Below are 27,669 nucleotides of genomic sequence, written 5' to 3' on the forward strand. Positions count from 1 at the left end.
ACACACACACACACACACACACACACACACACACACACACACACACACATTATTTAGCATCTTATATATGCTTCACATTCACATTCCTTATTTAATACATGCATCAGCCTTGTGAGATGGAGTTAGTTACCATTCTCATTTTAGAGAAAAGGAAGCAAGTTCAAAGTGCTAAGTGACATGGCCCAGGGTCATTCAGTCTTATTAGTATAGGGGCTGGGTTCACGTTTGTTTTTTGGTACTTTTTTTTTTTTTTTTTTGAGACAGAGTCTCCTTGCAGGCACAGCTAGCCTAGAACTCACTCTGTAGACCAGACTGACCTCCATCTCACAGAGATCTACCCGCCTCTGCCTTCCGAATGCTGGAACTAAAGATATGTGCAACCGTACCTGGCTGGGTTCAAGTTTGAATGTCAGATTACATAGCTGTGAGTGCTCTTAGCTCATGTGCTATATCCAGTTTTAAAAAATAGTGTCTTGACAGGTGTGGTGGTGCACGTCTTTAATCCCAGCACTCAGGAGGCAGAGGCAGGTGGAAATCTGTGAGTTCGAGGCCAGCGTGGTCTCCATAGTGAATTCCAGGCCAGTTGGGGCTACAGGGAGACCCTGTCTCAAAAAGACCAAAAAAAAAAAAAAATAGTGTCTCATCTAAAACAGTATGGGACAAAGAAACTGATTAAAAACAAAATGACCTTGAATACAGCTTATCACCTGCTGCCCAGCTCTGAGGCTCTGCCTGCCCTTCAGCCAGTTTGACAGTCTCTCAACCCTTACAGTGAAGCCCTTTTCTTCAATTTCTGCTTTAAAGCCATAGCCCCTAGAGCTGTAGTATGCATTAAGTAGCCATTGTTTTGTGTTCTGGTTTGTTAATTAACTCCAACATCTGTAACTGCCACTTAGACCTTCAGATCCATATGAGCTGAACACTGTTACCTGCTGAGTGAATACAATTCCAACCAAAAGCAAAGAAAGTGACATTTTAGTTAGCACAGGCAATCTATGAGCAAATGGATATTTTCGGTACTTTAAAAAAATCATTGAAGTTCACTTAAAACCTCCAGTGCTTTGACCTTCATAGATTGTCCCCTCCCCCAGTAGACAGGGGCCAAGTTCTTAGAGGGAAAGTAACTGTAAAGTGGGTAGGATGCAGCCTCAAGGGGTATGAGGAGGATATGGAGGCCCTCCTGGCCCTGTGTAGATGGGGTTTTGTTTTTACCCAGCCTCCACCCCATACTTTCTGCTCAGTCACCACTTTGTCACTAGATCACAGCATCTGATAGGCTCATCACGCTTCCCAGATGTAGCCCTAATCTGGAGTTGGAGATGCCCAGGAGCCCTGCCACCCAACCTGACCTGGACTATGATTGAGAGAGACTGTCTTGGCCAACCAGATCCCTAAAGTGTCTGGGACTTATGTCAGACATACCATTCTGCTCCACCTTCCCCACCATCAGCCAGGCAGGGAAAGTAGAAAGGCAATCCCCCTTCTCTTCACATCTGCCACATAGCAGCCTCTTCCCCAGCCCCAGAATGGCTTCCTCTGTTGTCTGTATAAAGTTAGGTGAGTCCCTGTGGTGGTGTCAGTCTATATGCAGCCTGCTTTTCCCCAGGTTTGATTACCCTCAGTCTCCTTAAAGCCAAGATCCTCAAGATTCTCAGAACAGGGCACCTGGAATTCATAGGATTCACAAGGCACATTGCAAAATATATTTAGTTCTGTCATGAAAATTAGAAGCTACTTTGCAGGGAATGCTGTGGCCATGTGATTTGTGGGAGAATTAAGCTGAGAGTTCATGTCTCGATTATTGGGTTAATATATAGGGACTATTATTTGTTCATCTTGCTCTCTCTCAAAGGGTAGAAGTCCCTTTAGATACTTAAATAAGATTCAGAAAGAACAGCTTCAAGATGGCACTGTCCTTCAGAAGCTTAATTCTACGTCACAGCCCCAATCTCTTGCTGGGGCCAGATATAGGCAGTCAGAAAAGGCTGCCAGGTGGGACGTTGAAGTCAGTCACCTGCAGGGGGCAGCACTGACTGTACTGCACCTGCTTGCTGGTTACTGAAGGCAGGGAAGGGCTAGATGGCCAGTCCTGATTTTCCAAGAAAGACAGGAAATCCAGATTTCTTTTGTGTGTGAAATGTTCCAATTTCAAAGCCATAAGATGAACACTGAGGGTCTGACAAAGCAACCAGCACCTATGGCAGTGCTTCTGAGGCTTGGAGTGCATCATATTTGGATTTACAGGGAGGGTCAGGCTAGGAACTCTGGTGTCCCCAGGCATGGGGGCCAGGAGGATAGGGCCTGGTATTCTGATGAGCCAGTCATTGATGGGGACAGTGGCTGAAGAGGCAGACCCTGTGGTGATCCCATCTGGTCCTCTCCTCTTTCTCCATTTTAGAGGCTCCTCGGTTTGAGTCCATCATGGAAGATGTGGAGGTGGGGGCTGGAGAAACGGCTCGTTTTGCTGTGGTGGTTGAGGGGAAACCACTGCCGGACATCATGTGGTACAAGGTTAGAGGGCAATGTAGACTACAGCAGCTTTCTGGGAACCTGGGGCATGTGCGGTCCTGGGTGGCCTTAGAAGAGTCTGGGCAGATTCTGGTTAGGAGGAGGAAATGAGATCCAGGAGTGGTTAGGGGCTATTAGCAAGAGCTAAGGGAGAAGCAGGTTCCAGTTCTGGGATTGGAGGAACTGCTGCCATGAGTGGAGACAGAAGTGGAGCTTGATAGGCAGGCCCTTGGTCCTCAGGTCCAGATGAAACTGGCTGTCTAGCATGGATGTATAGCTAGGCCCCAAGTGGCAGTGAGGCAGGCCCAGATGGAGGTAATGCCCACCTTTGCAGGACCAGGTGCTGCTGGCTGAGAGCAACCATGTGAGCTTCGTGTATGAGGAGAACGAGTGCTCCCTGGTGGTACTCAGTGCAGGAGCCCAGGATGGAGGTGTCTATACCTGCACAGCCCGGAATCTAGCAGGCGAAGTTTCCTGCAAGGCAGAGTTGGCTGTGCATTCAGGTGAGTTGGTGTTCAGTGGAGAAGGTCCAAACAGTACCACCATATCCCCCAGCTCCACCACCTGCCTAGGTACCAACATTCTGGCTCCTTTTTTGTCTCCTGAATATGCCCCACATGTCAAAATCTCTCCCCTTGCCCTTATCTTGTCCTTTCTACCTAATATGAGGACATCTGTCTTCTCCCCAGCTCAGACAACTATGGAGGTCGAGGGGGTCAGGGAAGATGAGGAGCATCGAGGAAGAAGACTCAGTGACTTTTATGACATCCACCAGGAGATCGGAAGGTGTTGGGTGGGGAGGAACTGGTGTCAGTGGTCAAGAGAAGCTGCTGAATCTGAGGGCCAGGAAGGATGGAGGGCCAGGACTGCACTGACAGCAGTGTCTTGTTACCTTCCCTGTCATCCAGGGGTGCCTTCTCCTATCTTCGGCGTGTGGTGGAGCGTAGCTCTGGCCTGGAGTTCGCAGCCAAGTTCATTCCTAGCCAGGCCAAGCCCAAGGCATCAGCAAGACATGAGGCCCAGCTGCTGGCCCGGCTCCAGCATGACTGTGTCCTCTACTTCCATGAGGCATTTGAGCGGCGCCGAGGACTGGTCATTGTCACCGAGCTGTATCCTGGGACAGGCTGGGAATGAATGAATGGCCGCTGTGACCGCTAATTGGGTGCATGCTTTGCCCTTTACAAAATGAGCCTATTGGGGCTGGGGATATAACTAGGTTGGAGATGAGCTTACCTAACATGCTCAAAGTTTAGCCCCCAGAACTATATAAAACGGGATATGCACATTCCTGTAATCCCAGCACTGGGGAGTAGATCGAAGTTATGGTCATTCTTGGCTACATAGACCACCCTGGACTATATGAGACCCTGTCTCTGAAAAAGGTAGACCTGACACTGGGTATGGTGGCACACACCTTTAATTCCAACACTTGAGAGGCAGAGGCAGGCAAATCTCTTGTAAGTTCAAGGGTATCCTGGTCTACAAAGCGAGTTCTAGGCCAACTGGGGCTATAGGGAGACCCTGTCTCAAAAAGACCAAAAAAAAACAAAAAAAAAAAAAAAAAAGAAAAAAAAAGATAGACCTGTTGATGACAGTGGGGACTTCTATGGAAGCCATTTTCAAGACTTTTAAAAAAATTCACATAGCATTTAGTGAGAGCTTGGCAGTGCTACACAGGTTTTATACCTAGTAACCTATTTAATCAGCCCCAGTTTATGACTGATACAACAGGTATGGAGAGGTTAAATAGTGTAGTCCAAGGCCCTACAGCTAGCAACCAGCATATGATGTAGTACAGTATATATGCCTGCACATTTTGGGACCCTGTTTCAGATGAGAACCTGTACCTTGCTTTACTTAAAAGGACTCCTTTCATAAAGACCAGATCTTGCCGGGCATGGTGGTGCACACCTTTAATCCCAGCACTTGGGAGGCAGAGGCAGGCAGATCCTTGTGAGTTCAAGGCCAGCCTGGTCTACATAGTGAGTTCAGGTCAGGTGGGACTACAGGGAGACCCTGTTTCAAAAAGAAAAAAAAAGACCAGATCTTACTGTTTAACAAAAAACTATACCTAAATACAGGCATATTGAGCTAAGGCTCCTGGGCTTGGCCCTCCTCAACCGGTATGGTATACCAGCCTCTCAGTCTATATTGTTCAAATCTACATTTCAGCAAACTGACAAATTATTTTATTTCATGGACCTCTGGGTCACTCTCAAATAGTCAAGAAGTTCTATCCACAGTCAACAAGACTGCTACAATTTGAGCCCTATAAATACTTCATAAGGTGGACAGGAGAGGGACTGTCACCCTCATTTCACCCTCAAGGGAACCTAGACTCAGAAAGGGCAAGAATTGTCTGAGAGTTCAAGCAGATTACCCCTATCTGCATAACCTGACATCAGGAAAGGGGGACACTGTGTCTGAAGGGTGTCAGATGTGCTTTGAGGGAAGGAAGGCCCTGGGCTGAGCTAAGCCTGGACTGAGCTCCAGGGCTGAGCCAGGCTTGTCACTGTTTTCCTTGACCTGGGACACAGCTGCACAGAGGAGCTATTGGAGCGCATGGCCAGGAAGCCCACCGTGTGTGAGTCTGAGGTGAGGGCAGTGGGTGGCAGGGGCCAGGTTCGGCACCAGCTTTCACCTACCTGAGCTCTGCATGCCATTTGTGTCCATGAGGAAGCCAAGGGTGGTGTTGGAGAGCACGGCTACACAGGCAGCAGAACTCCCTTCTTTATGAGACCAGACTGCCTTCTGTTCAACACTTATAGTGTCCTCTGTAAATGAGAGCAGACACACCCTAAACCCTAACTCCATTGCTTCTCAGTCTTCCTCATATACACATCCCCAAACACTTCTTCCAGGAATCTACCTAGACTTTGATCTCATGGCATGGCTGTACAAATTATTTACTGCACAGCTCTATTAATTATAATGTAAGTGATTGTCCCCTAGAAGTGTACTGTGTCCAACCTGTGCAGCTGTATATGGTAACTCTGAGTACCAGAATCCCCAATCCCTTCATGAGCCATCTAAAAAGTTACTGCCCAGACATAGCCTGACCTCTTGTCACAGCCCTAATGGTGATCAAGCATAGTGGCTCCCCACCTCCATGGACCCTGGGCCTCCTGTTTCCACAGACCCGGGCCTATATGCGGCAGGTGTTAGAGGGAATATGCTACCTACATCAGAGCCACGTGCTACACCTAGATGTCAAGGTAAGGAGAGATACGGAAAGCTGGCAGGAGGTGGGCATCAGGTGGGATGTCCTTCCTTTCTTAGCTCCCATACCTTGCTTATAGCCTGAAAACCTGCTAGTATGGGATGGTGCAGGAGGTGAAGAGCAGGTGCGCATCTGTGACTTCGGGAACGCCCAGGAGCTCACTCCAGGGGAGCCCCAGTACTGCCAGTATGGCACACCAGAGTTTGTGGCACCTGAGATTGTCAACCAGAGCCCTGTGTCTGGAGTCACTGACATCTGGTAATGCTGGCATGTTGGGCTATGCTGGGGACTCTCTCACTTGTCTGGGAAGAACTTCGGGAAGCCAGGATTCCTTTTCTGACTGTTGGCTGGTAGCATTGCTCCTAAGATCTCTAACTTGACCATGTAATCCCCATCCTTCATCATTCAGGGTTGACCCAGTCCCTCTGGGCCTCAGCCCTTCAGTCTGCAGCTCCTGGTCCCCTGGGTCTGGGCCTCCTCCAGTGAGACAGGTGTAGGTTCATTGGTCCCCAAATGTCTCTGGGCTTCCCAGGCCAGCCCTATCATGACTCTGACTTTGGGCTGAAGTCCTCCCTGAAGGAGATTCTCCTGTGCAGGAGGACCCATCCCTTTCAGATGGGTGGTGGAGAGGGCTACTCACTTCTTACTGGAGGTGGGCCGACTCTCACTCATGCTTCTGCTTTCCTACAGGCCCGTGGGTGTCATTGCCTTCCTCTGGTAAGGAGCCCTCTGCTGTTTTCTATTGGTCTCCTGGCTGACCCACTTGTAATATTTACAGGGCCCACAGCTCACCCTCTTCTCTTCTACACACACTGTTCCTTCCTCACTCAAGGGGCCTCATGTACATGAGCTTGGTCACTCTGGCTTGACATGTCCCAGCTCTGTCCCCCTCCACCATGCCCCTCCATATGAGGTGGGCACACTGGACCCAAGGAGTTCAGTGCCATTTTGGCAGGGAACTACCTGGTCCTGAGGGTCCAGAGTATTGACTAGAAGGGGGTACATCTCCTCAGCACAGACACCTTACCTTACAGAAAAGACACTGGAGGAGGGACAGAACTGTTCCTCCCAAACATGGGTAATAAGGTCCCAAGGCAGAATGCCCTCTCTGCCCATCTGGGGACCTGAAGTACAGGGAGGAAACCAAAAATCGAAAAGCTCTGGCTTCCTTTCCACGTTTGCCCAGCCTCTGGTGTCCCTTCATATTCAGGTCTCCATCTGTCCTTGGTCCTGTGTCCCAATGTACATTTGCACCTCACCTCAGCCCCAGCCCCAGGGTCTTGCCTACTTCTCACCCCAACCTTCTCCACCTCTGCAGTCTGACAGGCATCTCCCCATTTGTGGGGGAGAATGATCGGACAACACTGATGAATATCCGAAATTACAACGTAGCATTTGAAGAGACCACATTCCTCAGTCTCAGCAGGGAGGCCCGAGGCTTCCTCATCAAAGTGCTGGTGCAGGACCGGCTGTGAGTAGGGGACCTCCCAATTGCAGAGACCCCTCAAACCACCTTCCTACTCCTGCCAAGCCTCTTCCCTTTGATATGCAACCCCCAGCTCCTAAGAGGCCCTATTTTCTCAATTATTCATTGACAAATGAATGAATGAATGAGTGAATAAATGAATGATTGATAAATCCTCACTTAATTCTCATTCCTTTATAGGAGACCTACTGCAGAAGAGACACTGGAGCATCCTTGGTTCAAAGTGAGTCTAGTCCTCCCAAATGTGGTACAGATATAGAGGGAGAATGTTGCTAACAGCTCCATTTACTGACTTTACATGTAATAACTATGATATGCTTTATGTTATATACGTGTGTATGTGACCTATTAGCTTCACAATAGATTTGTAAAGGAATTACTCCCACTTGGTTGATGAAGAAACCAAGGCCCAAATCAGTGATCACATTGGAGTATCACAGACTCTGAGCCTAGGCCTGGACCCCTCTTTCTATCCTAGAGATCCTCTTCAGAATTCTGTTACTCAAGACCAGCCTTGGCCTTCTTCCCCCACTTTTCTGTGTTCACCTCTGTCCTGCACTGTTCCCCACATTGGTGGCTGTGTGGCCTGGCTCCCTTATTCTTTGGAGTTCCATGTAGGCAGGGTTCTCATTTATTTTCAAGCACCAGTACTCTGGAATTGTGTGTGTGTGTGTGTGTGTGTGTGTGTGTGTGTGTGTGTGTGTGTGTGTGTGTGTGTGTGTGTGTGTGTGCGTGCGCGCGCAGAAAAAGTACCTAAATAAACTTGCTGTTGAATGAGGCTGTAGCTCAGTGGCAGAACGCTTGCCTAGCATGCTCAAGGCTCTGAGCTCCATACCTGAAAAACAAAATACTTATCCTGGGTCAGCTGAAGATTGAGGTCATTCTGCTAGCACTGTTTGAAGTAAGAGCGTCTTCCCTCAGACCAGAAACAAGCCCCGGGTGAGTGAGCCCTGGTGGGTGCTACAGGAAGCCTCTTGGTCTTGACCAGCAGGGCTTCAAATGTCTGGGATGCTGGCCTTATATAGTGACAAAAGGGAGCTGGGGGCCATCAGAGCAGCCAGTGTGCCGGGGGAGGGCCTTGAGTCCTGGTGAAGCTCAAACCTGCTGGGGGTCAGGGGGTGGGGCACCTTCCAGCCCTGCCTGTTGCCTGCCTCTTCCCTTAGATTCAGAGAGTTTGTCCCAGGTGTGTCTCTGGACTGTAAGTGTTGTCCTGACAGACTCAAGGGGACAGAATCCTCAGCAATCAGTCAGTGCTTCTTGCTTTACTGTCCCCCACTAGACTTTATTTCTCAGGAGGGGCTAGGTTGACAGAGAACTGTCCTTCAGGACCTCTTTCCTGGGTTTGCAGACACAAGCAAAGGGAGCAGAGGTGAGCACAGATCACCTGAAGCTTTTCCTGTCCAGGAGGAGGTGGCAGGTAAGTTTTTCTGGGCCCTACCTCTGTCCTTTCCACATTCATTTTCTCTCACACAGCCTTTTTCCTATGGTGACCCTCACCTCCTACTCCTTCCAGAGCCTGATTTTTGTCTGATTCCTGGCTCCCCTCCTGCCCCTAGGCCTCCTTCCCTGGGCTGAAGTAGGCCTGGGAGCCACCTAGGCCTCCAGGTCTCACTGGTGTGACTGTGGTGCCTTGTTTCCAGCGCTCCCAGATCAGCTACAAGTGCCACCTTGTACTGCGCCCCATTCCAGAGCTGCTGCGGGCACCCCCGGAGCGGGTTTGGGTGGCCATGCCCAGAAGAACGCACCCAAGTGCGGGACTCTCATCCTCCTCAGACTCTGAAGAGGAAGAATTGGAGGAACTTCCCTCAGTGCCCCGCCCGCTGCAGCCTGAGTTCTCAGGCTCTCGGGTATCCCTCACCGACATCCCCACTGAAGATGAGGCCCTGGGAACCCCAGAAGCGGGGACTGCCACCCCCATGGACTGGCAAGAACAGGGAAGGCCTCCCTCTCGGGACCAGGAGGCCCCCAGCCCTGAAGCCCTCCCCTCTCCAGGCCAGGAGCCCCTAGATGGGCCTAGCCCCAGGCGGGGAGAGCTCCGTCGGGGCAGCTCAGCTGAGAGCGCCCTGCCCCGGGCCCGGTCGCGGGAGCCGGGCCGGAGCCTGCACAAGGCAGCGTCTGTGGAGCTGCCGCAGCGCAGGAGCCCCAGCCCGGGGTCCACCCGCCTGACCCGGGGAGGCCTGGGTGAGGGCGAGTACGCACAGAGGCTGCAGGCCCTACGCCAGCGGTTGCTTCGGGGAGGCCCCGAGGATGGCAAGGTCAGCGGCCTCAGGGGTCCCCTGCTGGAGAGCCTCGGGGGCCGTGCACGCGACCCCAGAATGGCACGGGCTGCCTCCAGCGAGGCAGCGCCCCACCACCAGCCCCCTCCTGAGTCACGGGGCCTGCAAAAAAGCAGCAGCTTCTCGCAGGGTGAGGCGGAGCCCCGGGGGCGTCATCGCCGCGCTGGGGCACCCCTCGAAATCCCGGTAGCCAGACTTGGGGCCCGTAGGCTGCAGGAGTCTCCTTCCCTGTCTGCCCTTAGCGAGGCCCAGCCACCCAGCCCTGCGCGGCCCAGCGTCCCCAAACCCAGTGTCCCCAAGTCTGCGGAAGCTTCTGCTGCAACACCGGGTGAATCTCCCCAGCCTTTGGCGCCCCAACCTGCCCCAGAGAAGCCCCCAGAGCCCAAGCCAGAACCAATCCGAGCTGCCAAGTCCGCTCAGCCTTCTTTGGCCCTGCAAAAGCCAGCGTTGCCCCTCACACCCTATGCCCAGATCATGCAGTCTCTGCATCTCTTCAGCCCCGTTCAGTCCCCGCAGGGCCCCGCCGTGCCTCCATCGGAGCCCATGCCCCACGCTGCTGTGTTCGCTAGGGTGGCCTCCCCACCTCCTGGAGCCACCGAAAAGCGCGTGCCTTCAGCCAGGGCGACCCCAGCACTAGCGGAGAAAGTCCGGTTCCCAACGGTGCCCCCAAGGCCAGGCAGCAGCCTCAACAGTAGCATAGAGAACCTGGAATCAGAGGCTGTGTTCGAGGCTAAGTTCAAGCGCAGCCGCGAATCGCCGCTGTCGCGGGGGCTGCGGCTACTGAGCCGCTCGCGCTCCGAGGAGCGCGGCCCCTTCCACGGGCCCGAGGAGGACGATGGCATCTACCGGCCCAGCCCGGCTGGAACGCCGCTCGAGCTGGTGCGACGGCCCGAGCGCTCGCGCTCTGTGCAGGACCTCAGGGTTGCGGGAGAGCCAGGCTTCGTCCGCCGCCTCTCGCTGTCGCTGTCCCAGAAGCTGCGACGGACCCCGCCCGCCCAGCGCCACCCGGCCTGGGAGGCCCGCAGCGGAGACGGGGAGAGCTCCGAGGGCGGTAGCTCAGCGCGGGGCTCCCCGGTCCTGGCGGTGCGCAGGAGACTCAGCTCCACTCTGGAGCGCCTGTCCAGCCGGTTGCAGCGCAGCGGCAGCAGCGAGGACTCTGGGGGAGCCTCGGGGCGCAGCACACCGCTGTTTGGACGGCTGCGCAGGGCTACTTCCGAAGGGGAGAGCCTGCGACGCCTTGGTGTTCCGCACGATCAGCTGGCCTCTCAGATTGGTGCCACAACACCTTCTGCTGAGTCCCTGGGCTCAGAGGCCAGTGGCACGTCGGGTTCCTCAGGTGAGGAGGACACTAGGTGGGAAGTGGCCATGATGAGCTAGAGACAGGCTCTGGGAGAATGGGGCTCCAGAGGAGGTCCTACTGGTGGCATTGGCAGGTGGAGAGGTAGAGGCTAGGAAGGGAGCAGGGAGAGGAGGGACTAGGTGTTTCTCTTACTGAGGGCTGTAGGAGCTGGCTGGTGGTGGCTGGGCAAGCATTTCATGAGCCTGGGTCTGCGGGCAGCTCCAGGAGAAAGACGAAGTCGGCACCGCTGGGGCCTTTCAAGGCTGCGCAAGGACAAGGGCTTCTCACAGTCAAACCTCTCTGCCAGTGTCCAAGAGGACGTAGGGCACCAGTATGTGCCCAATGAGTCAGGTAAGAGAAGCTTCCTGGGTAAGCACCGTGGTCCTCCGGTTACTGTCCTGGCTGGGTGAAAGTGGGCCACCTTGAGGAACTTGGGCAGCCATGGAAGAGGCCTCGAGTTAGGAAAACAACAATGATAATCACAGTAGCAGCTGCCATTAATTAGCAAAGCCACGTGTCCTATTAAGCATGTCACAAACGCTGTCTCATTCAATGCTACAGTATTCTGTGGAACAGCGATGGGCATCCTACTAGTTTGCAGGTGGAGAAATAGGCTTAGTGAAGTGATGCTGTTTGTCCAAGACTCAGAGATAGTAAGGAGCAGACAGAGTTGGGCTGTGTAACCCTTTGCAGCCAGGGCCCAGAAGTGGCTCCAGGTCACTCTGTTTAGGCCTTTGTTTGGCTCTCTGTCTCTGAAAGACCCTAGAATATCTGGCTGCCCTTCCTTGTCTCTCCTCATAAGCCCAGAAGGCACATATTCAGGGAAAGCAGACTTCAGGCTTCTGCAGGGAGGGAGGTGTTCTCTACCTAAGGTCACTCTACCTGGAAAAGAGGTATTACTCAAGGAGGACAGCAGCAGGGCCAGGAGGCAACCACCAAGCAAGGCTGTGCACAGGATCTTCAGCCACCAGCTCTGTCCTGGCCTAGTTTCTTATTAAATTGTTCACAATAGGTCTAGCCTTGCTTCAGTTGTGCTTGAGATGACTGCTCAGCCTTAGTCGGGGCTGTGGGGCTGTAGTGGGTGAATAGGAGGGACAGAGACCAGCTAGTTGGAAGAGAGTAGAAGGAGGGAGAAGGAGAAAAGCATCCAGCAGAGAAGTCTGGGACAGCTGATCCCTTCCTACCTGGGAAGCTCCATTTTGCTGGTGCAGCCAATTCCCTGCGAGCAATGCCCCCTGACCTCATCTTCTCCCAGCAGGAAAAAGCCTGACCTGTATCTGCTACCAACTGGGGCTGGGGAAATGGTGGTAGGACTGGCAGAGCTGGGCCAGAGTCATCTTCACCTCTCATCCTGGATGGCTTCACTCACCTCCCCCCCCCCATTACTCCCACTAGGTCTGAAGGCAGCAACTGATAAAATTATTCATAGTATGCTGGAGGATCAGAATGCAACCCCCTCCCTGGGGAACAGTGGGTACAGTGGGAAGGAGACGGTGTCTTATTCATGTTCTCCTGCTGAGTATCCCTCTCTTGACTACTTCACACACACTTCAACTCCCTCTTGGTTCTTCAGAGGTTGGGTACCCAGGTGAAAAAAAGCCCTTGTGACCCAAACCAGATTGGAGCTTTCCTAAAGGAAGAAATTCAGATCCTCATGGCTCTGAGGAACCCCAGTCCAGTAACATGGGAGCAGAGCTCCTAACCCCAGCCCAGCCTTGGGCAAGGTCACCTGCCAGTGTCTAGACAGTTTTTCTCCTATGCTGAAACAGCCTCTTTTTGTAGGTTCATCTCCTGGCTTCTCTACTGGGTATAGAAGATAATTGTAACAAACACAATAAGAGCTAATGTTTGGGCATACTTCATGCCAGACACATGCCAGTACTTCACATGCCTCATTTCATTCTTACAGCAACACCCCCCCCCACACACACACACAAAACTTGTTTGGCCCTGTCCCTCAATTCACAGATAAGAGGGCACGTTTTGCCCACAGTCATGTAACTACTGTCTCGTGCCCTTTCAAAGCTGCCCCCTCTTATGTGTCCTGAATGAGCGTGCAGAAATTGGAATGCCAGGAGCCTCCTCCAGACCCTAAGTAGGGAGAGAGGAGGAAGAGGCTGGCACCCTTCCAGGGGCTGCCCATAGAGGGTGTTAGCTTCAGATGTCTTGTGACTGCACTTTTTTTTTTTTTTTTAGCATTTATGTGTGTGTCTGTGTGGGTGTTTGTACACACCTGCCATAACATGTGGTGGTCAGAGGACAATTTTCAGGAGTCAGTTTTTTTCCTTCTACCTTGTGAGTTCAGGGAATTGAACTCAGGTCATTAAGCTTGGTGACAGAGTGCCTTTACCTCCTGAGTCATCACATTGACCCCAAGACTGCACATTCTGATCAAAGAATCTGTGTTCAGTCCATGTTAACTCAGGTCACTGTCTCTTCTCCTTTCCCTTCTTTCTCACTTGCCCTGTAGTGGTCCAGAGGGAGTTTATATTGCAGAATCTTAACTGTTAGCATTTTCAAAACGTGTTTGTTTTCATTTTAACAAATGCTTGTAGAGCACTTACTTAGTGCTAGTCCCTGCTCTAAGTGATTTACAAACATGGGGCTCATACCAAGCATCTTCAGTCATCAGTGTAAGGAGAGGATAGTTCTATTATATGCTGAAGACCTGGGAAAAGTGATGCTCACCCCTAAAAACATTCTTGAATGTGGCATGAGGTTCTACTCCACTTATGAGGTTGGCTGGGAGAGAGAACTTTTCACTTCCCTGCTGGCCCTGTCCCACCAGGGTTCTTGGATGTCTGTCCCTCCCTCAGCAGCATGCAGCCAGTGTCCTGCACACAGATGGCTGTCTTTCTCTCCTTTCAGACTTCCCCCCAGTCTTCCACATCAAACTCAAGGACCAGGTGCTGCTGGAGGGGGAGGCAGCCACCCTGCTCTGCCTGCCTGCAGCCTGCCCTGCACCCCGCATCTCTTGGATGAAAGGTAAGTAGATTGCATCTTCCACAGAGAAGGGGGTGGCAAGTGGCACAACCACAGGGGACAGGCGAAGCTAGGCCATAAGGAGGCGGAAGTAAGAGGTAAGTGAAGGAGACTTGGGCATATGTTGCCTTATTCATCAGTGCCTCCTACCCCTTCCTTCTTGTCCCTAGACAAGCAGTCCCTGCGATCAGAGCCCTCAGTGGTCATCGTGTCTTGCAAAGATGGACGGCAGCTGCTGAGCATCCCCCGGGCTGGCAAGCGGCATGCTGGGCTCTATGAGTGCTCAGCTACCAATGTCCTAGGCAGTATTACAAGCTCCTGTACTGTAGCTGTGGCCCGTGAGTTAAGGGCAAGGGCTAATGCAGTAGGGATGAAGAGGTGGGATAGGGCTTGATGGGTCCTTAGCTGGGCATCATGGGACCTTTCTTCCTCCTGCCAGGCATCCCAGGAAAGCTAGCTCCTCCAGAGGTGCCCCAGACCTACCATGATACAGCATTGGTGCTGTGGAAGCCAGGAGATAGCCGGGCACCCTGTACATACACTCTGGAGAGGCGTGTGGATGGTAAGGGCAAGACAGGATGGTGGGAGGTAGCAGGTGGCAGGCTGCAGACCCTGTCTGAGAAGACCAATTTCTTCCCTGGATAGAGGCCTCTTCCCTGGGCTCTTTACGGATAGCACTGAGACCTGGGGCCACCCTTTCTGTGGTCTCAGTCCTCCCCCATGCTTCCCACAGGGGAATCTGTTTGGCACCCTGTGAGCTCAGGCATCCCTGACTGTTACTACAATGTGACACACCTGCCTGTCGGTATGACTGTGAGGTTCCGAGTGGCCTGTTCCAACCGAGCTGGGCAAGGGCCTTTCAGCAACCCTTCCGAGAAGGTCCTAATCAGGGGTACTCAAGGTCAGTGGAAGGGGTGAATGATGGTGGCAGGAGCCTCCTTTGGAGCATCCCACAGCTTTGCCCTCAGGACACAAGGTGATGATTTTCTTTGTCTCCTCTTAGATTCTTCAGTTTGGCCAACTGCTGCTCCCCAAGACACCTGGGTTACCTCAGGGCCAGCCAGGGCCCCACCTCCTGACTCTCCTACCTCACTGGCCCCCACCCCAGTTCTTACTCCTCCAGTCCGTCAGACAGCCACTCTTAGCCCCTCAACTCCTCCCACATCCCCCAGTCAGGCCTTGTCTTCACTCAAGGCTGTGGGTCCACCACCCCCAACCCCCCCACGAAAGCACAGGGGCCTGCTAGTCACCCAACAAGCAGAGCCCACCCTGCCCAGTATCCAGGTCACCCCCAGTGAGCCCAAGTCTTTTGTCCCAGACCCTGGAACCCTGACCCCAACTTCTGCCCCTCATGGGGTTAAACCAGCGTCTTCCTCGACTTCCCTGTATATGGTGACTTCCTTCGTGTCTGCACCTCCAGCCCCTGAACCCCCAGCCCCCGAGCCCCCTCCTGAGCCCACCAAGGTGACTGTACGGAGCCTCAGCCCAGCCAAGGAGGTGGTCAGCTCCACAACACCCGAGAGCACAACCCTTCGGCAGGGTCCCCCCCAGAAACCTTACACCTTCCTAGAGGAGAAGGCCAGGCAAGCAGAGATGGGGAAGGGAAAGTGGGGGAGTGAATGGGACACTGGACACAGGAATTCAGAGACCAGACTGTCCCTTGGGGCTTGGAGAAAGATGCTGAGATGGGTCTTTAGGCTATCGAGTTCATCTGTGCTAGACACTGTCCTGAACTTGAGCCATATGCTGTTATTTAATCTTCACAACTGTGGGAGATATGCATCACCCCTGTCACAGATGGAAAAATGAGGTTTTGGGCTCTTCCCAAAGTAGACAGAGCTAGGCCTGGAACCTTGGTTCCCACAACTGAACTCTGGAGCCCACACCAGAGCTATTGCATTCTTGTCCCCTGGGTCCCTGCGTCTCTTTTTAGCCATCACAACAATAACATCCCCCTGAGTCTGTGCCGTCCCTCCTATATGCACAGGGGCCGCTTTGGTGTTGTGCGAGCATGCCGAGAGAATGCCACAGGCCGAACGTTCATAGCCAAGATTGTGCCGTATGCAGCAGAGGGCAAAGGACAAGTTCTGCAGGAATATGAGGTGTTGCGGACACTACACCACGAGCGACTCATGTCCCTACATGAGGCCTACATCACACCTCGATACCTCGTGCTCATCGCTGAGAGCTGTGGCAACCGGGAACTCCTCTGTGGGCTCAGCGACAGGTAGCTGGACATTCCTGGGGAAGGGGGAGCAAAAGTCGGGAAGGCTGGCCCAGAGACCATCTGCTCAGCCCCTGTTGCCCCCAGATTCCGGTATTCAGAAGATGATGTGGCCACCTATGTGGTGCAGCTACTACAAGGCCTGGACTATCTTCATGGCCACCATGTGCTGCACCTGGACATCAAGCCAGACAACCTGCTGCTGGCTGCTGACAATGCCCTTAAGATCGTGGACTTTGGCAGTGCCCAGCCCTACAACCCCCAGGCCCTGAAGCCCCTTGGCCACCGTACGGGCACGCTGGAGTTCATGGGTGAGGGAACCAGCAGCCATTCGGGGTGTGGGGTTGGAGGATCACCAGAGGGAGAAATGCCAGGCTCATCCCCACTTCACCCACAGATATACCATTCACTATGTGCTTACTCTTATGTAAACAATGAACTATGCCCTTTACAGGGATTTTTTTTTTTTTTTTTTTTTGAGACAGGGTCTCCCTGTAGCCCCAGCTGGCCTGGCCTTCACTATGTAGATTAGGCTGGCCTCAAACTCACAGAGAGCTATCTGCCTACCTGTCTCTGCCTCCCGAGTACTGGGATTAAAGGCATGAGCCATCATGCCCAGCAGGATGTTTCTTTCAATTGATCTTTACAATAGCTGCAGTTTGCTATAACAGTACCCTTTTTTTACAGATGAGGGAACAGAAGCACCCTGAAGTTAAGTATTTGTCCAATTGGGCAGTTATAAATAGCAGAGGTAGGATTTGCTCAATCTGCAAAGACAAGAGAATCGATGATTACTTTACTAAATAGGGAAAACTAGCTGTCATTTAGCTCTCTGCTAACTAATGCTTGTTATCTCTATTCCTTAGAGGCATTCTACAAGCCACACTTTATAGATGAGACAGTGGAGAGCCAGAGAGGTTTAGCCCAGGGTCCCATGGCTAGAAAGGGCAAGGCTGGGATTAGAGCCAGCCAGGCTGATTTCAAAGGCTCTTAATCTTGGTGTCAGCCACACTTTGTGTGAATGGGAATCCTACCTTGGAACTGATCCAAGGCAGCTTGTAAGGTTGCGTCTCAGCTCCTCTGGAGTTCTAGGAACCTCCATCATTCAGTACCTCAGGTGACCCACATCTTCTGGCGGCCACTCCCACTTCTGTCCTGTCTGATGATCTATAAGGCCTGCTGCCTGGTTGTATTCACAGTGTGGTGACCTGAGCATTGCCCTGCTCCCAGACACCCCGCCCCACCTCTCCCTGTTCCCTTGCCACTGGGAACCTAGGTCAGCTTGGCCTCTGTCTCCTGTCAGCTCCTGAGATGGTGAAGGGAGACCCCATTGGCTCTGCAACAGACATCTGGGGAGCTGGTGTGCTCACCTACATCATGTGAGTAGCCTGGCCCTGCTCCAGTCCCCTGCCCACCCCTGCCTGATCCTTCCTTCTGTCTACTTCAGCTCATTGCCACTTCTGCCCACACTTCCTCCCTCATGCCCTACCTCCTCAGTACACACCAGGTGGCAAGATGGCACTGTTCCCCAGCACAGTGACCCTTCCCCAGACCCCCCAATACTAATGTCTCCCATGCTTGACAAATGACCATCAGTCTACTAAAGGAGAGACAGTGAGGGGAACATCTGTGTCAACTGAACGGTCTTCCACAACAGGCTCAGCGGACACTCCCCATTCTATGAGCCAGACCCCCAGGAAACAGAGGCTCGGATTGTGGGGGGTCGCTTTGATGCCTTCCAGTTGTACCCTAACACCTCCCAGAGTGCCACCCTCTTCTTGCGAAAGGTCCTCTCAGTACATCCCTGGTGAGTAGGTCCCTTTCTCCCGAGCCCCAGTATTACCTGACTGGATGCAGACTGCCCTGGCCTCACTTGCAAAGACACCTGCCCCTAACTCCTCTGTGCCTGAATCATAAAAATGGTGCTACCTACATTTAAAGCCCATAACAGCCCTAGGAGAGGCAGAATCACCATCCCCATTTCAAAGACTGGGAAATTGAGCCCCTGAGCTACCTAGTATCACACAAATATTGGTGAATCCGAATTGGGGGAGGGTCAGGGGAGATTGTCCATTCTAAAGAGGCTTTTTGCTGGCTCATGGTTCCTGGCTGGCCTGGCAGGAGCCGGCCCTCACTGCAGGACTGCCTGGCCCATCCATGGCTGCAGGATGCCTACCTGATGAAACTGCGCCGCCAGACACTCACCTTCACCACTAACCGGCTCAAGGAGTTCCTGGGAGAGCAGCGGCGACGTAGGGCTGAGGCTGCCACCCGCCACAAGGTGCTGCTCCGCTCCTACCCTGGCAGCCCTTAAGTAGCATGGACCACAGCCCAGCCTCAGGCTTCAACTTGGGTTCCCAGTGATGCTGCTGAGGGACGTTCCAGGGCCCACACTGACCTGGGCAGGCCAGGGCTTCGGATACCACAAGCAGCAACATCTGGCCAGGCTATTACCTCATGGACCTGAGGGGACGAGGCCCCTGGGCCTTCGGCTGGATATCACCCCAGCCAGAGCCAGAGCAGGAGACCCAGTGGCTAGGCTGAGAACAGGAAGAGGCAAGAAGAGAGTGGAGAAGTGAAGAAGAAAAACACTGAGGATAGGGAGGGAGGGACTCAAGGACAGTTCTGGGGTGAGTGTGGGTGTGGTGCATCTCAGGGAGTACCCAGGAGAGGAAGGAGGAGGAGGAGGAGGAGGAGCAGTAGCAGCAGCAGCAGCAGCCAGGGTATGGTGACTGAGCTTGGAGTACGAGTACTGGACATGGAGCTAGAGCCAGGATGTAAGGGAGGACAGAAAGGTGAAAGGCAGGGAGAGCAGGCTCAGGGGAGGCGCAGCAGGCCAGCAACTGCATCCCCAGGAGAAAGGAGAAAGGCAAAGAGCTGTGGACCAATGGCCATCCAAGCTTGGTCTCTTGTCCCAGCAGATGCAGCTCTGGGCACTCTACACTGGCCCAAGGACATCCCCACTGCTCCTCCATGGCCTTTGCCCTTCTTCCTGTTTGTGTTTATTTATTTATTGACTTTTATGGCGTTTCCCTTCCATCTAATCCCTATCGCCTATGTTGTTCTGACTATCCCCCCAGCCATCCAGCTGTCTGTGCAGCTGTCTGTCTGTCATAAGGAAAATAAAAACAGCAAGCAGCAGGACCTATGTGTGATCTCTGGGTGGGAGGAAGGGAGGAGACCAGGTGGTTTGGACTGAGTCCTGGGTGGGGCAGACTGGGTGACTTGGAGTGAGTCCTGGGTGGGGCTTCACCCTTCTCTGGGTAATGACACATTCAGAGGTATAAAGGGTATGACAGTTAACACCTTGGGGCCTTCCAATCCCTGCCTTGACCCTCATTCTTATTTCTAGAGGAAAGGGAGATTGGTCTGCTTCTCACCCTGAAATTTCTGGAATACTGACAGACCTACTGAATGCCACAATCCCCTCTAATTAGACCCCAACGTCTCACCTATGCTCATACGTTCCCTCTTTGCAACTTGAAAGATTCTGGACTCTGGAATGAACCAGCCAGCCTCTGCTCAGCCTCCTTTACTCTAGTCCTTCCCTAGGAGTGGGGAGCAGAGGGTTTTTGTCACAGTGGTTGGTGAAAGGAGGCAGTGTGAAGAGCTGTAGAAGGACCCAGGCTCTTGGGATTAGAACACAGATCAGAATGAATGGAGCAGCTGTGAGTGCTCAGAGCAGCCATGCTCAGCCTTTTCCTAGGACTGAGGGAGACATGAGGCTGGACCTTCTTGTTTCCATGGAAAGTTAGGGGTCTCTAGGGTGTTAAGGTACCCTGACTGGCCAATCCCATGCAGTACCTAAGAATGGTCACTGAGTCCCAGAACTGAGCTGCTGGCCCGAGTTGGGGGAAAGAGGGAGCCAGGTTTCCTGTGCTCTACCTTGAAGCTCTGCTTTTGGCAAAGTGGAACAAGCTTCCAACCATAAACAGAGAGCACTGGCATTGGTGTGCTGCCAATTGAGTTTGAGGACCCCTTGACTCAAGTTCCCACAGCCCTTTGCCCATTGTAGGCCAGTCACCTGCTTCCCAGGACCTCAGGGAAAAGGCAAGGCCCATCACTCCAAAGTAAGATGTTAAAGCTAGCTAGAAGTGATGAGAGAGACAGCTTGCCCACCTGTCATCTCAGCTATGAAGATATACAGTTTGCCTGTGAGGATCTCCAATGCCCTATACACTGTAATGTTTCCATATCAAAATGAGGTGCCTGAACTCATATCTTGGTAAATGGTAAAAATTCCTCTCCCATCCCCACTTTGATCTTCCTATCTCCATTGAAAATGGCATGTGAACTGCTTATTCCAAACCCAGAGGAGCAAAGGTAATTTATGTCAGCAGAGTAGTGTCAGAATTGTTCTGATCAAAAGGTGACAGTGCTCCACACTGGGTGAGTACTTACAATGGGTGGAAGCAGTGCTCCTACCTGGCGCCCTGGCCTGGGCAGACTGGACTTCAGTTAAGCTCCCAAGGGATGATCTGAACCCCTTTACCACAGGCAGTTTGATGCCCCTATGCACTAATTTATGCCTCTAAAGGACTTCAGCAGAACTAGTGGCCAAGGAGTCAGTCATAGTGCCAACTTTCAAGGATAGTGCTGACCAACCAGATCCTACCCTGTCACTAGATGAGTGAGTGGGAATGAGGGTGACATTGGAGGGGACTGTTCTTAAAATCTTTCCTGCCCCCCCCCACTTTACTTCTGCTTACCACAAGGGGGCATAATGAGGAAGGATGACTGGAGACTCTGGGGTCAAGGGTGGTTCTTTCATGATTGGCTGTATGGACCACAAAGTCCAAGGCTACTCTTGGTTCATTCAAGGACACTTCCACAAATACTTGCACTCCTTTACCTTATGATGTCAGGGAAAGGGCATATTATCTGACTGCCTAGAGACTAAGTATAAAGCTGCCCCAGAAGTTAGCCATGTCTCTTGTTGGCCACATCTGGTTCTCCTGGAAGTGGGATGGCCCTTGCCCTGAAAGGGGATGAACCATGTCTGGCTGTCTAGCTTCAGGTGCTGAAGCATGGTATACCCACAGAGCAGCTCAGGTTTCCCTACCTGGGCCTGTCCCAGGGGCTGAGCCAGCATCCCAGGCATCCTAGGGCTATATAAGGAGCTCACTTAGGTCATTGAGTTGGGGCTAGGAACCTAGGGGGCTTGGGGTAATCATGCCAAGAAAAGACAAGGATAGGAGCAATGTATAAAATTAGGGCCTAAGGCTGATTACCTGCCTGTACACCTGCTGCAGCATCCAGGACTCTGTGCTGCTTACAATCCAGCCAGCCAACCGAATTCTCGAAGTCAACCCCCCCTACACACACCAAAGGGCTAGTCCATTCCTTAGAGAAGTTTCAGACATTCCCACCCCAGGGAGGGTGTTCTCCTTAGGCAAAGAAAGGACTGAAAATCAAAACCTATGGCTCAGCCTGGACACCCCACCCCCGCTCCCTGTTTGTTGTCTACTCTCTAGAAGTCCAAACCAACAGCTCCACTTCCAGGATATACTTTGTATATCAATGACCCCCAGGTCCAGAGTGGGGTCATTCGAATCCAGGCCTCCTACAGGGGCCACAGGTAAGAGGGGTCCCCTGGAGCTATGGAGAGGAAGGGAGCTAGACAGGCATTACTGTTGTATTGTAAACCACTACTCATTGGGCTGAAGTCTAGAAAGGCAGCTGGCAATAGAAAATCATTTTAAGAGAGTTCAGAGGGCAACCTCCTTCCTGCCCATCCCAATTTCCAGGTTAAGTGTCTAGTGGATCAAGGGGAAGGGGAGGAGATGGTGTGCAGGTAGACTGAGCCAGGAGCAGGTCTCAGCAGTATTATGGGAGCTTTGGGTAGGTCCTGAAGGAACTGCACAAGAAGAGCCACCCCAGATTCTAACAGGATGTGGTGCTGATCCCAGGCAGTGCAGCCAAGCTGACTTGCCACATTTTGGCTTTCCCTGACTGGTTCATCCACTGGAGCAAGGATCACAAGGAGCTGCATTGTGGACCCAAGGACCACTATGTGTTTGAGGACCCTGTTGTGTTGGCTTTGGTGGTGCATGATGGCAAGCTGGCCGACCTCAGCCAGTAGCATCCCTTTGGCCAGTGCTCTGACTCTGTGCATATCCTCGTGGAAGCCATGTTCCCACTCTTGGTATAAGGCCAGGGTACAAAACAGTACCACCCCAAGGGCATCTGCAGCCATTGGGTCCAGCGAAGCACACCATTTATTGCTTGGCCTAGCCAATCCGGGAGTCCTGACACAATTCTGGAGAGCCTAGTCTCAGTACAGCAGGACAGTCCCAAAGTCCTCCCCTACTTTGGGACCTAGCTGCACCCTGACTGGGAAGTCAGCTGTGGGCTTCCATGTAAACTCCTGGGCCCCAAGGTCACAGAGTGAGCCAGAAGTAAGGCTGGGGTTAAAGGCAAGTTTTCTGGCTCCCAACCCAGGGCAATTTCCATTACTTAAAGCTGTCTCCAATATATGGAGAGCATTCCCTGGCTTCTACCCAATACCTTTCTTTTGATCCCCTAGTTGACCTGAAGGAGGGGCGGGGATCTGTTTAATTACTAAGGAGATAAAACCAGACAAGCTAGTGATGTGTCCAGTATCATACTGTGAATACCAATGCATGTGGTAATTTAGGGCAGTATTTGGTGGGGATGTGATGTCCTTGTCCTTACTTCAAGATCCCTTACACTTCGGTTCCCCTGCCCTTTTTGTAGTTCCAGCTAAGGTTCAAAAAGGACCTGACAACCCTAAGGCGTGCAAAGGCACCATGATAGCACTGCCAGCAGAGATCCTGGGTGAGGGCCCGACTGGACCAAGGACAGAGAGGACGTAGAGGACGGCAGGCAGGGCCAGGACCTGCAGCAAGCAGGGCCTGGGTCTAGAACCTGAGTGGTACTGTGCCCAGAAACCTTGCAAGGGGTGGGGAGCTGGATGGCAAAGAACAAAGCTGACTACCTAGCGTGGCTCACTACTCGGTAAACTAACCCACAGCCAGCTCTGCCCTCCCTCTCTCCACCTCTTCCTCAGGGTCTTCTTTGAGATTGGCAGGACTACCACCATGCTGACCATTCACCGGGCCAGCCCAGGACAGCAGTAAGTACCAGGTGTACATGGAGAACAGCCTGGCCAGGGACCAGAGCGTTACTCGGGTGAATGTGGCCTGAAAGGGGCCCTCAGACCTTCCCCCCTGGCTGCGAGCCCAGGGGCGGGTGGGACGCACAACTCTCCTCTGTCTAGCTTAATAAAACTGCCTTCTCTCTGATCTTCTGCCTCTTTTGTTCTTCGACCTCGCCTTTTACTCTCCCCACCCTTCCCCCCAATACTTATTTCAAGACCCATAGGCCAAGGTCACAGATGTTGGAGTCACAAGGAAGTCTGGAGAGCGCCTAGTCTCGTGCTTTATTTTTACAGAGAGTAAAACCGAAATAGATTTCCGCTCACCGTCGAACTTCCCCGCGGGAAAGGCAGCGGAGCTATGATCCCGCCTCCTCTACTTTGGCTCAGCCCAGGCGCCCCCTCCCCTGGTTGTTTGCGGTCGGGCCCCGCCCCTTCCAAGGATGGCCACACCCCTATTCTCCTGTGACCAAGTTCTCCACTTTGGCCGCTGTCCCCAGACCCAATGCGGGACAGCTTGGGGTCCCAATCTTAGGTTCCAGCCCCTGCTTCTGAGCCTTCCCCCACCCCCAAACTCTTCTCATTAAGGCCAGCTCCTCAATCTCTTGATCAGGCCGCGGTTTTCCGTCACGCTTTCCATCTGTCTCATAAAGTTAGGGATAACTCTTTCAGAACTACAATTCCCGGCAGTCCCTGCGAGGGATTTCTCGCGATTGGCAAGGAGACACGTATGCGGAAGGAGCCAGCAGTAGCGGGCGACAGAGCCAGCATAAAGGGAGCTAGTGGTAAAGGGACCTACCTGGTGGAGGGGGATGGACTGGGGGAGGGCAGGGGATGGACCCTAGACGGAGGGAGGGCTCGGAGGTCCAGTCTGGCTCTCCGTTTGTCCATGCTTGTGTTGGTTCCATAACCCCTTGCTGCGAGAGGCTAATGTACTGAATCGAGGCAGTTGGGGGGCTCCAGGGGATCTGCAATCAAGCCTCCGAATCCAGAGATTCGGCACCAGTCGTCAGTACCCGTACTCCAGAGGCTAGTAGGCTCAGTGGCCTGCTAGTAGGCCTCAGTGTTTTGATTCAAGCCTTAGCATATGCAGATAGTTTTAAGGATTCAAATTCACCTAGAGATGCTAGGATTGGGGCTCATCAAATGCAGATTTAATGTTAGTTCAGTGCTTGAGGATCATGCTTAGAATTGAAGTTAAATATCCAGAGTTCACTTAGGGTTTGTGGTTCCATATTCACACCTGGGATTTGAAGCTGAACATCAGGAAATGCAGCAATTTGAGATTTCAGTTTTCTTGAGGTTTGAGGTCAGAGAAGGGGGTCCATTTCGTTCCAGAATTTAGAGTTTGTTCATGGCCAAAGGGAAGTCTTAGAGATCAAAGCATGAGGTGTGTGTTTTCACATTTGTGTAGCATCATTGTGGTTTGAAAGCCAAATGGAATAGAGATTGGGATTTGAGATGAAATTTGTGGTGGTGTGTCCAGGGAGGGGCTATATTGAACATTGGATTTATACCCTAGGAGTAAGCTCTGTTTCTATTTGGAGTGTGAGATCTGAGTGTAATTTCTCTGTTGGGATTTGAGGTTTAGGTAGCAATCTCCCATCATGCTCAAAGCTGTGATCCTCATTGGAGGCCCTCAAAAGGGTGAGGAGCTGGGATTTAGGGGAGGTAGTGGGCTGGAGTGGTTGATGGGTGGGGTCACAAGAAGGCCAGAAGCTGAAGTGTACTCTCCTCTCTCAGGGACTCGCTTCAGACCTTTGTCTTTTGAGGTGCCCAAACCACTGTTTCCTGTGGCAGGTGTCCCTATGATCCAGCACCATATAGAAGCCTGTGCTCAGGTAACCTTAGAGGGTTCGTGCTTCCATTATATTTCTTGCTCATCTCCTGCTTGGTGTGTTTCCCCTTTCCCAGCCATGGTCTCTTCCAACCAGGTGTAACTCCAAGGGCCAGCATTTACAGATGTCTGTGTGAATGGTTCTCCCTTGAGTTGTGCAGTACTGATGTCCTTGGGCCACTTGCTGCTCAGATTTCACACCTAGTTTTAAAGTATGAAATGTGAAGTCAAGCAGGGATCTTAGAGATAATTTAGAGCCATAGCATGGTGTCCTTTACTGATAGTAGAGCACAGGGCTCATCCTCTACCTCCATTTCTTTATTGATTTATTACTGGGATAGGCAAGGTTTGGGATTGAATCCAGTCTCTCCCTGCTGTGAGACCTGAGCAAACAAACTTCCCATCCTCTTTGTGGTCTACTTCCCTTATGTGTAGAGTTAGACTTCCTTTGTCGAATAGCAAAGCTGAATGCAGTTTTGTTCAATGCAGACCCTTGATAAATATTACCTTCATCCCATGCTGATGTCAAGCTTAGAGTAACAACTAAGAAAATCAGAGGAAGTGCTGGGAGATGTTTCATTCATGCCGCACAAACATGAGGACTTGAGTTTGATCCCCAGAACCCATGTGAAGAACCAATCATGGTGAAGAGCATTTGTAATCCCAGCACTGAGGAGGTGGAGACAGGCAGATCCCTGGGCTCACTAGTCAGCCAGCCTAGCCTAATCATTGGGTCCTAATTGAGAGACCCAAGGTTGCTGCACCTAAGGAAAGACCTGAGGTTGACTTTTGGCTTCTGTGTGATTACATACATATGGGCCTATGCAACCCCATATACATGAATACCCACAAAAAGGCCAAGCTGTAGCTCAAAGATAGAGCACTTACCTAAAATGTGTGAGGCCTTGGGTTCAATCCCCAGGAAAGAGAGAGAGAGAGAGAGAGAGAGAGAGAGAGAGAGAGAGAGAGAGAGAGAGATTAGATTATACTTTAATGTAGCTTGGTAGACAAAGTCTTTCCTAGAGTTCCCAGTTCAAGTTCATGGGAGAATATAAAAATGGAAAGATCTGGGCTGAGAATTCTTATAACTTCTTCATTGTCCAGAGAGATAGCAAGCCAGAATGATCAAGTGATTACCCAGGGGCCCAGCTGAAGCTGAACTTATGGCCTCTGGACTCTTCTGGACCAGTACCAGGATCTCCCCAATTCCCATCAGAATTTTCTCTCCCAACCTCTTCCCTTGTTCTCAGGTCCCTGGAATGCAGGAAATTCTGCTCATTGGCTTCTACCAGCCTGATGAGGCCCTTACCCAGTTCCTAGAAGCTGCCCAGCAGGAGTTTAACCTTCCAGTCAGGTGTTTGAACATACATGTATATGGGGAAGGGGGGTGGTCTTTGAGTTCTTGGGAGTGGGTTGAGTCAGTATTTGCCAGGGTTTACCCCCATGTGTGAGGGATTCTCATTAAAGCATCAGAATTGCTCTTCAGAGGTACTCCTGACAAGGGCAGAAGTGTTCAGGATCGGGGAGTGGGGGTGGGGGGAGCTGGTTGTCAGGTGCTCTGGCTCATAGTATCTCACTGAGCTGGCTGGGGTCCCTGGGGACAGGTACCTGCAGGAGTTTGCCCCTCTTGGCACAGGGGGTGGTCTCTATCATTTTCGGGACCAGATCCTTGCTGGGGCACCTGAGGCGTTCTTCGTGCTCAATGCTGATGTCTGCTCTGACTTCCCCCTGAGTGCTATGTTGGATACTCACAGACGCCATCGCCATCCTTTCTTACTCCTTGGCACTACAGTGAGAGGGCTGGGAGGGCTGGAGGATGTGGGAATGCAGGAACAGCCCTGGGTCTTGGAGTAGGAATGGGTGCTGGGAGGGAGATACACTGTCCCCAGCAGTAACAGTGGTGTTATTGGCAACCCTGAGCCCTTTGGCTGCTGGGAAGTAGGGAGGGGGAGGGCAGCTGTCAGCTTTCAACCCCACTGAAGGCCTGTCAGTGTCAGAGCTGCATGCCAGGTGCTATAGGGGAGGGAAAGAAAAAAAGAAAACAGCCCTGGCTACCCTGGAGCAGGCAGGTCACTGTCTCTGTCTTTCAGGCTAACAGGACGCAGTCCCTCAACTATGGCTGCATTGTTGAGAATCCACAGACTCATGAGGTAAGAGCAGAGTTGGGGGGGAGGGACTGGGCAGGTGTCCATACTGCATGTGATCATTCCTGTACACCATACCTCTAGAGAATGCTGGGAGCACTTTGAGATGGGCCCTGTTCACGTTAGATAGGACAATGTTGTATGCCCCTGACCCTGCCCTTATGAATCATCTTGTAGCCTTTTAAAAGAAACTGGCAAGGGAAGGGGGTGTTCATTCTGTAGGTGTGGTGCCATAATAAATATATACACAGGGTGCTATGGAGCATACAAGGGAGGCCCAACAGAGCCTGAGGTGGGGCACTTCCTGCAGGAAGCAGGACAAACTGAGTTAGACTTGTGGAGATGAAGGACACTGAAGGTTTTGCAAGTAGAGGGAACAGTTGTGCAAAGACAGGCAAGTAACCCAATGTTCCATAATTACTGTGGTAGGAGCACAGTCCCTAAGGCGGAGGAGTCCTGTCCTCATTTGTGAAAGTCCTTGCCCTGAACCTCACTGACTTTCACAGGCCCTTGTTATTTGTTCAGACTTTTATATA

The 27,669-nt window shown here is 52.2% G+C and overlaps 3 protein-coding genes and 1 long non-coding RNA gene across 14 annotated transcripts in view; 3 read left to right on the forward strand and 1 right to left on the reverse strand.

Moving 5' to 3' along the window:
- Speg (striated muscle enriched protein kinase) overlaps positions 1 to 19,176 on the forward strand; it is a 49,969-nt gene extending 30,793 nt beyond the window's left edge. For 6 of the 9 annotated variants that reach the window (XM_029560057.1, XM_008825784.2, XM_029560058.1 and 3 more), the window contains 23 exons: positions 2,399 to 2,511; positions 2,843 to 3,011; positions 3,198 to 3,294; positions 3,417 to 3,617; positions 5,046 to 5,103; positions 5,646 to 5,723; positions 5,808 to 5,986; positions 6,419 to 6,445; positions 7,047 to 7,199; positions 7,395 to 7,437; positions 8,563 to 8,631; positions 8,855 to 10,826; positions 11,049 to 11,180; positions 13,698 to 13,814; positions 13,982 to 14,149; positions 14,251 to 14,373; positions 14,545 to 14,712; positions 14,815 to 15,394; positions 15,799 to 16,038; positions 16,123 to 16,346; positions 17,339 to 17,414; positions 17,693 to 17,842; positions 18,157 to 19,176. In XM_029560057.1, coding sequence (XP_029415917.1) covers positions 2,399 to 2,511; positions 2,843 to 3,011; positions 3,198 to 3,294; positions 3,417 to 3,617; positions 5,046 to 5,103; positions 5,646 to 5,723; positions 5,808 to 5,986; positions 6,419 to 6,445; positions 7,047 to 7,199; positions 7,395 to 7,437; positions 8,563 to 8,631; positions 8,855 to 10,826; positions 11,049 to 11,180; positions 13,698 to 13,814; positions 13,982 to 14,149; positions 14,251 to 14,373; positions 14,545 to 14,712; positions 14,815 to 15,394; positions 15,799 to 16,038; positions 16,123 to 16,346; positions 17,339 to 17,414; positions 17,693 to 17,842; positions 18,157 to 18,349 — 5,330 coding nt within the window. In that variant the 3' untranslated portion in view covers positions 18,350 to 19,176. Of the gene's footprint in view, positions 1 to 2,398; positions 2,512 to 2,842; positions 3,012 to 3,197; positions 3,295 to 3,416; positions 3,618 to 5,045; positions 5,104 to 5,645; positions 5,724 to 5,807; positions 5,987 to 6,418; positions 6,446 to 7,046; positions 7,200 to 7,394; positions 7,438 to 8,079; positions 8,154 to 8,562; positions 8,632 to 8,854; positions 10,827 to 11,048; positions 11,181 to 13,697; positions 13,815 to 13,981; positions 14,150 to 14,250; positions 14,374 to 14,544; positions 14,713 to 14,814; positions 15,395 to 15,798; positions 16,039 to 16,122; positions 16,347 to 17,338; positions 17,415 to 17,692; positions 17,843 to 18,156 lie in introns of those variants that run through there. The other 3 variants (XM_029560056.1, XM_029560061.1, XM_017796268.2) reach the window with 3 other exon arrangements.
- Positions 19,177 to 21,207: 2,031 nt separating this feature from the next.
- Positions 21,208 to 23,202, forward strand: Spegnb (SPEG neighbor). Its single transcript, XM_017796238.1, is given in 8 exon segments — positions 21,208 to 21,237; positions 21,510 to 21,613; positions 21,783 to 21,789; positions 21,926 to 22,161; positions 22,751 to 22,836; positions 22,839 to 22,881; positions 23,066 to 23,122; positions 23,124 to 23,202. Coding segments are annotated over 8 exon segments (642 nt in total).
- Positions 23,203 to 23,655: 453 nt separating this feature from the next.
- Positions 23,656 to 27,669, forward strand: part of Gmppa (GDP-mannose pyrophosphorylase A) — a 7,363-nt gene continuing 3,349 nt past the window's right edge. The window contains exons 1-6 of one of the 3 annotated variants that reach the window (XM_029560029.1): positions 23,656 to 23,937; positions 24,738 to 24,799; positions 24,896 to 24,993; positions 26,240 to 26,343; positions 26,594 to 26,780; positions 27,080 to 27,139. In XM_029560029.1, coding sequence (XP_029415889.1) covers positions 24,760 to 24,799; positions 24,896 to 24,993; positions 26,240 to 26,343; positions 26,594 to 26,780; positions 27,080 to 27,139 — 489 coding nt within the window. In that variant the 5' untranslated portion in view covers positions 23,656 to 23,937; positions 24,738 to 24,759. Of the gene's footprint in view, positions 23,938 to 23,974; positions 24,543 to 24,737; positions 24,800 to 24,895; positions 24,994 to 26,239; positions 26,344 to 26,593; positions 26,781 to 27,079; positions 27,140 to 27,669 lie in introns of those variants that run through there. The other 2 variants (XM_008825793.3, XM_029560027.1) reach the window with 2 other exon arrangements.
- LOC103727762 overlaps positions 25,022 to 27,669 on the reverse strand; it is a 14,490-nt gene continuing 11,842 nt past the window's right edge. The window contains exons 2-3 of the long non-coding RNA XR_606988.3: positions 25,878 to 25,893; positions 25,022 to 25,190 (exon numbers count right to left, since the gene is read on the reverse strand). This is a non-coding gene — a long non-coding RNA (uncharacterized LOC103727762). The remainder of the gene's footprint in view (positions 25,191 to 25,877; positions 25,894 to 27,669) is intronic.

Source organism: Nannospalax galili, unplaced genomic scaffold, assembly GCF_000622305.1.
Source record: "Nannospalax galili isolate Female #2095 unplaced genomic scaffold, S.galili_v1.0 scaffold127, whole genome shotgun sequence".
NCBI classification, from domain to species: Eukaryota; Metazoa; Chordata; class Mammalia; order Rodentia; family Spalacidae; genus Nannospalax; species Nannospalax galili.